The sequence below is a fragment of the Osmia bicornis genome, chromosome 9, assembly GCF_907164935.1.
Source record: "Osmia bicornis bicornis chromosome 9, iOsmBic2.1, whole genome shotgun sequence".
NCBI classification, from domain to species: Eukaryota; Metazoa; Arthropoda; class Insecta; order Hymenoptera; family Megachilidae; genus Osmia; species Osmia bicornis.
The window spans coordinates 2,901,370-2,908,934 of record NC_060224.1 but is presented as its reverse complement, the minus strand read 5'-3'; the positions used below and the strand labels follow the sequence as shown (position 1 = coordinate 2,908,934).

Sequence of the window (7,565 nt, the reverse complement as noted above, 5' to 3'; positions counted from 1 at the left end):
CTGAAAAATAAAATTAGCAATATTAATGGTGGTTTCCACAGTGTGACAATTTATGATCGATAATATCATTTATTTCGATAAATACTCCTTGTCTTGTTCATTTAAATAACCTGTTGAATAATTATAATATTCGATATTAATTTAAATAACACGATACAATCTGTTATATTTGTAATAAATCATTAATATTATAACTTAACTTACAAATTTGATTGAATTAAATTTGATTATGAGTAAAGTACAAATTAATTTTCAAATATAAGAAATTAAGTTTCTAAGAATCCCTTTGTTTAACGTAACGTCGCACGTCACTGCGTTACTTTGTCTCAGGACTGTAGAGATCGTGCAAAGTGCCCTTCTCCTACAACAAACAAACCCCATAGAAAGGGTAAACGTGTGTTAGAGGCTAAAACCTCTTACTTTGACGATATATCTTTCGTTTTGTAATTGAACGAACATTTTCCCTGGGTGATTAATCTTGTCCAGTCAACAGGACGTTAGCCAGCTGGTTTTATGTATAATTTTCTTTCACACGATATGTACCAGGACTAGATACACTACTCTTACACACATACTTTTCGGAAGCATTCTTTCTTCGTGGCATAGTGGGGATAGCTTGGAAGAACAAGCCATGATTCTCTATAGAAATATTATAGTGACAATACATAGTATTTTAATACTTGTAACTTTCTTAAATAAGAAAGAATTATTCGTTTTACACATGGCTGCAGATAAATCTTATAAAGAACAATATTATAGCTATGACGATTTCGAGATCCTCTTAATCGATGTTAATTGAAACATAGTTGAATTCGTTTCTTTCTAACCTTGTACACTTGCCTTTAAAACAATGCCTCTTTTCATTATTCCTTACGAAATTCAAATACATTCCTACCCAGCTAGTAAACTTTAACAACTTTTTATCTATGTAAAACGTATGCTACATGTTCTTTATCTACTTCATACTTACAAAATTATGGAACTTTCCGTATATTATAATCTGTAAGTGCTGTTAACCCTAGAATAGCAACGCAGTTATGTACACTTGCGTTTTTATTAAGAACTTCGTCTGAAACTACTAAATTAATTGGAGTCACGTACAACGCTGTGTTACTAATTAAGCGCGAAAGAATTATGTTACTGTCCTAGGGTTAATGGAGGATCTCCACCGGAAGTGCGGAGGGAGAGCCGTGCATCGAGTAGCGACAACAACGGGGCCGAAAATTATACGAAAAATATTACGAAACAATATAATTCCTGACAGTTTTAGCTACAATATGGTGACGCCTGACAAACGAGGTCGAGCTCTACTTTTCGCGAGCACGGAAGTGTATATGTATACATACAGCTTTGGTTGGCCTCTAGTTCACTAATTTTTCGTTGCCACGTGAAAAAAAAGGACAGCAGTGACGGAGACAGATCGTTAAAGAAAATCAGGAGGTACGCTGTTACGGGAATTTGACAGGGATGACCGTGAACTTGATTTTGTTCGCTGACCTCTGCACTTAAGCGTTGTTTAAACTTTCTCTGCCGCCCGGCCCGGTTTCATAACTTTAACAAAAGGGACATTGGACGCAGTATAACGACGCGGTCACCGAGCTTCAATTGCCAGAGACACAGGGTCGAAAGCTCAACGACGAGGCTTAATGAGTTTTATCTGCAACTGACAACTTTTTATCGATACTGTTTAACAAACAGTTAAGATCGGTACACATTCAAAGTAACCAGATGTACTGATTTATTTAATACAGAATTTTACTTCGATATCAAAAATTGTCTTGAGAAAATCTGATCGGTTTAGGTACTTACATATGTATGTAAGTACATGTATGCACATCCTCGATATTAGCTGTTCGGTGTCGATATTATTGCGCAACTCAGAATATTGCGCACTCCATATCGAACGTTTAAGGTGCTCTTCAAAACGGACGCGAAATTGGAAAACTCGTGGATTAATAATTCTTCTAGGGAACAATGTTGTTTCAGCCGTAAGGCTTGAAGAAAAATGGCACCACTATGGAAAGTTACGACTGCGAACGGTACTCCTGAGAGTTGGTCCACAGTCGAAACTTGTCTGGATGTTACTGGGTTAACAATAATTTCATGATAAAATTTACCGACATTCCCGAGATTTGTTATATTAAAAATAAGAAATGCAGCTGGCAAAGTCCGGTATATCTATTACTAGACCCCCATAAACGTTTACATTTTAACTATCGCAGGTTAATCATACATATTCATAAGCTTGATACCTTGGGAAAGCAAGGATAACGTAGTACATACATGTATAATTTCCACTGACAACCTTTAAAAAATCACTATTTTCTTATTTCATTCATCAATTCGCATGTAAATTCGTGTAATTTATTTTCAACTGTAAATTCATAGTTTGAAAATGTATCCTTTTTTCATGAGAAAAAACACGTTTACGCGATACAGAAAAAGGCTAGCATGTAAATGTGTAAATACGTGTATTATAACGGATATATCTCTTTTGTATGTGTGTCACCGGAAATTGAATGGTGTCAAACGTAACTTATCGTATTCTGATTGAAAACAAAATAAAATGTCATTTTGTTATTGTTTCGCAGGTAACCACAAAACCGGCCTTGAAAAAATTGACAGATGCTTACGTCAAGTTTGCATATTCAATTATAACCCCTTATCTTTTGTCGGTAGTTTGAAATTGTTTACCGTCTCGTTGTTAAACAATGTCAGAAAGCCAAAATATCTATCCTTTATTACCTTTTTGTTTTTATATTTATATATATGTAATTTGCACCTCGTTACAACTCGTTAGTTGAAACAAGTATTAATAATTCAATCTCCGATTAGGTTATAATAAATTGATTTATAAATCAAGCCATATACATTACCTTGTAAATCAACATTGTGTATTGTAATACTAGAATACTATTAGTCGAAATTATCGATCTTTCGAGTATTTGACAACGGCAAATTCACAACGATCCTGTGAGAAAGAGAAGGGCGCATGGAACGATGATAATAACAATAATGAAGAAATCACGCTGGAGGGGTGAAGCGCAGGGCCGTATCAAAGTAGGGTGCGCTCGCGTAGGGTGCCTATCAGCTGGGGTGCGCACCGTTACAGTGAATATCAGAACGGAGCAGGGTCTCCAAGAAGTGATACACATATTTTACAAGTAAGTGGATAAAAAGAAAACTCGTACCTATTGCATATAATGTGTTACGTAATATGCACTCGTGCACGTGTAATTTGACGTATAGTGCAGTCTGAAGGGAAAAAATAAGGCAGACTTGCGGCTTCGCGATGTCGTTTTTGAATGAAAATATGCCGGTACTATGACAGAAAGTGGGTCGAACATCAACTGCGGTACTTCTTTTGTTATCGAGCGTGGTCGCTAATCGCTTAAAATCGGGAAACCTTGGATGAATTCATGCGAAAATGCGATCATGCTAGTATCTTATCGCAACGTTACGTGAACAAAAAGAAACTGTGCACAATAGTAGAGAGAAGGATGAGAAAGTGAACGTGGGCGTACACGCGAACTGTTAAATCTGTGGTTTCTTAGGTTATGCCGTGTTTTTAACACGATTCGCAATTCGCGAAATGGGCTCGTAGTATACACAATACGCGCATGTTCGATTGGCCATTGGACTCTGACAAACCAACTAACTCACGTGTATTACGATACTATATATTGATCGATGGATCGAATTCGGTATTGTTTGATAATTTTGTATTATAATTTATGGGACCGACGTATTATTTTAATGTCTCGCTGACTACTCAACGCATCGCTCACGGTAAAACGGTGTCAAATAATCGATAGAACCGTTCGGCTTGGTTACAACAATCGATCTTTCAAATATTCGATACCTACATACATATACGTTACTGGTTTTGTATATAAACGTTAAAGTTCCATTGGAACCATTTTTTAAACGGTACTAAATTTTTTTTAAGTTTTTTATATTTCTCGAGCATTATGGATAAGACTTGTATAAATAAGTGATAAAGTGATCTTTATGCATCAACGATATTGTGCAAAATACGATATTTGATACGTAATTAAAATTACTATGTATATATTAACGCATTGAATTATATAATTTCAAATTATCTGAATTTTTTGCAAATGGTTTTTCGTTACTGTAGATTAACTAGCATTTTGTCGAGTAGGTAAATAGGTTGAGACATAAAGATCGACTTATCGGGAAAAATAAATGCGATAAAGCAATCGTAAATTACATTCACGGTCCTTATTTAGTATTTTTAAACACAGAAACAATCATTTTGTGCGATATTAAAAGATCTTGTGAAAAGAAAAGAACTCACTTTGCGTTACATCGATCTTGCATTATTCGGTAAGCGACGTCATAACTTTAACATTTAAGACACATCATTCATACTGGCACCATGTTACGTGATAATATTTTTACATATTACATAGTTATTTCAGAACACACCGTCAGCTCACACCGTAGTCTATAAATAATATTACGTTAACGAACCTCGCTGACTGCATCGTGGTTTTTCTTTTCATTCTCAGCTTTCCTAAATACCTACATGCCTAACCGATGATGTTTCGCGTCTGTTGAAAGGGATTGAGGTGACGGTAGCCCTCGATCGGGAAAGAACAAAATGGAGGAAAAAAGATTGGACATAGAGAAACCACTTTGGGATCTCAGCACCTTCGCAGGGAGATGGAAACATTTCGCATCGGTGACTGATTTCCGCACATGCCTCGTTCCTGAATCCGAATTGCACAATGCGAAAAAACTATACGAAGACTGCAAGTGAGTATCAAAAGACGGGAAACGAGTCTATTCAAATTTGTCTGATATAAAACTGCGTATTTATAAATTTAAAAAAAAAAATGTCACATAAAAATCAATAATCTGTACCTTAGACTTGGTAAGGAACCACCTGGTACAACCCGAGAGCAAATGATCTACGCTAAAAAGCTTTACGAATCTTCCTTTCACCCCGACACCGGTGATCTACAGAATGTATTTGGCAGGATGTCCTTTCAAGTGCCAGGTGGTATGGCAATTACCGGTGCTATGCTTCAATTCTACAGGTGAATATTGTTCCTGTATCTCTGATTACTATCCTTGAAAAACAACACGGATCGATCAATGTTCAGCGTATACTTTACAGGAACGACAGCATGTGACAATCGACAATATATCATTCTTCCTGAAGATCCTTTCCCACACGCTGCTTATCCCTGCCACGTTCACCTAAGGATTTTTCTTAAATTGTATTTCCTTAATATTGGCTATATAATTTATAAGATGATCTACGTTCAAAGATCGTTATTTATTTGTAATAATAATTGCAGAACAACTACCGCCGTAGTCTTCTGGCAATGGATGAACCAGTCGTTCAACGCGTTTGTTAACTATACTAACAGAAACGCTAACAGCCCCACGACGGAATTTCAATTAGGGATGGCTTATGTTAGCGCTACCTCTGCCGCTATGTTAACAGCAATAGGATGCAAGTCGTTCTGGGCGAAACGAGCGAACCCACTTATGGCGGTAATATAATTCAAGAGTTAAGATTCCTGGACTGAAGTTCAGTAAAAGGAATGATTTCTACTTTTAGCGTTACGTGCCGTTTGCCGCTGTGGCAGCTGCGAATTGCGTGAACATCCCTTTGATGAGGCAAAATGAAATAGAACAGGGGATTGAAATTAGCGATGAAAATGGCAATAAACTTACAAAATCAAAAGTAGGTTGAAATGATTTTCTGTGTTTATTAACCCTTTTGCTAGCACGGTGGTCCCATGGGATATATTATTTTAATATATTTCGCAGTTTTTTGCCATTATAAAATTTTTAATATGCTTGTGGCCCACTGGTGCAAGTTCAAAAATTCGCGTGGCAGCGAAAGGGTTAAAAAAAGAAATTCAGCGGGTGGGATAAATAATACCCTATGCGCGTGGATGAGCGAGAGATTTGGACGCGTGTGCTCCCGGATTAAGCATACGATTAATATTTTAGCTGGCAGCGATCAAAGGTATCAGTCAAGTAGTAATCTCAAGGATTGTGATGTGCGCACCTGGCATGCGTAAGTAGATATCGATTGAAAGTAATTAGATCAAACGAAGATCATGTCTTAACAATATTGAAATTTCTGTGGTCAGTCATTCTTCCGCCCATTATGGAGAAACTAGAGAAATACCCTTGGATGCAGAAGATTAAACCATTGCACGCGCCTATACAAGTTGTGCTCGTCGGTTGTTTGTGAGTATTTTTATGAATATAGTTTTAAAGCAAACGTGAATGCATTTATAAACATTTTCTTCTTAATGTTTCAGTCTGACGTTTATGGTGCCCACTGCTTGTGCATTGTTCCCACAAAATTGGTAAGCATGATTTCATTTTTATATCTACAAAATAATACAGCAATCTAACGTCCAAGTATAACTCATTTGTTTTAACCGTGTCACTCTTGTTTTTATCGCTAGCGGATTAATAAATATTCTATTAAAATTTACATATGTTGTTGTAGCTCGATTAAGTCAAGTACTTTGGAACGTTGGGAACCCGAAAATTACGAGATTCTAAAGAAGAATTTTAAAGGCAGAGAGATACCTACGCATTTGTACTTCAACAAAGGTTTATAATGTACGAGAACCGCTAGTCCCGATAAAAATCACTTCAAGAATGCATTTTCAGTCACCTTTTAAAAGGAATTATAGTAAGCCGATTAACTATGGAATTGAACGAGTTTTCATATATAATACAAAGACGGGATACTTGTAGTTTTCTGCTGGTTCAGAGGATGACAAACGTTCCGAGAAGAACCCAGACCTATTATCTAGTGAATATGACAATATTGCATTTGAAATGATTTTTACTCATATGGCAATATACTTTATTCCTATTGTTTGTGCTAAGTTACGATACTTAAATACTCATGGTGCATTTTTCTAATCAATAATCGTCATTCACGACAGTGATAAACATTACAAACACTAACATACATACTGTTAGTGAATGTAATTATTATACACGAGACGGTTTCGCACAGCAATAATTTGTCTCTATTTAATGAATTAGGCGAACATATCTGTTATGCGTTAAGCCGCAATATCGTAATCTTACACACCATTGTTAAATCGCTCGAAACGTGTATTAAATTTTTAAACGATTGTTGATATATTATTATTTCTACCTTCCTAAATGATTAAACAAAGCAAACAATGCTGTCATGTATATTTTAGTAATATTACAATAAACGATACAAAATTAATCTGAGTGATTCATTTCAGCACCCTAACCTTATAATGAGCATGAAAAATATATTTCTCGTATTTGTAACATAGAAAATTATATATTAGGTCGAGAATGCGTGGCTTGATTTTGTTGCGGCATGTAACCGATGCGTTCTTGAATTTCACTTTGCGGCAATTTACCGCCCCACGAGGGAGGATTGAATGTTGCTTGCCTTTCAGACTCTTTCTTGGCTTCGAGAGCTTTCCTCATTGTTTCGTATTCTTGAAGATCATCTAGTCGTAAGTCGATTCTTGTTGGGCTGCGTCGTATCATTTTACTGAGAAAAGTTCAAG

At 36.2% G+C, this 7,565-nt stretch overlaps 1 protein-coding gene across 6 annotated transcripts; it reads left to right on the top strand.

Annotated features, from left to right (window-relative positions):
* The first annotated feature begins 3,057 nt into the window (after positions 1 to 3,057).
* Positions 3,058 to 7,249, top strand: LOC114872122 (sideroflexin-2). Of its 6 annotated transcripts, none has more exons than XM_029178941.2 (9): positions 3,058 to 3,164; positions 4,588 to 4,782; positions 4,896 to 5,066; positions 5,331 to 5,529; positions 5,597 to 5,722; positions 5,995 to 6,061; positions 6,138 to 6,237; positions 6,312 to 6,359; positions 6,506 to 7,249. In XM_029178941.2, the coding sequence occupies exons 2-9, from the start codon at positions 4,628 to 4,630 to the stop codon at positions 6,618 to 6,620; spliced, it is 981 nt and encodes a 326-aa protein (XP_029034774.1). In that variant the 5' UTR covers positions 3,058 to 3,164; positions 4,588 to 4,627; the 3' UTR covers positions 6,621 to 7,249. The 6 variants fall into 6 exon arrangements, with proteins under 6 accessions (XP_029034774.1, XP_029034775.1, XP_029034777.1 ...); XM_029178942.2 differs by having other exon boundaries at positions 3,073 to 3,164; positions 4,536 to 4,782; XM_029178944.2 differs by lacking the exon at positions 3,058 to 3,164 and adding an exon at positions 3,375 to 3,704.
* The last annotated feature ends 316 nt before the right edge of the window (positions 7,250 to 7,565 follow it).

Coding starts and splice junctions, on each gene's coding strand:
- LOC114872122 (XM_029178941.2), top strand. CDS start 4,628: ATGGAGGAAAAAAGATTGGACATAGAGAAACCACTTTGGGATCTCAGC. Junction 4,783..4,895: donor AAACTATACGAAGACTGCAA/GTGAGTATCAAA, acceptor TCTGTACCTTAG/ACTTGGTAAGGAACCACCTG. Junction 6,238..6,311: donor GTTGTGCTCGTCGGTTGTTT/GTGAGTATTTTT, acceptor TTAATGTTTCAG/TCTGACGTTTATGGTGCCCA.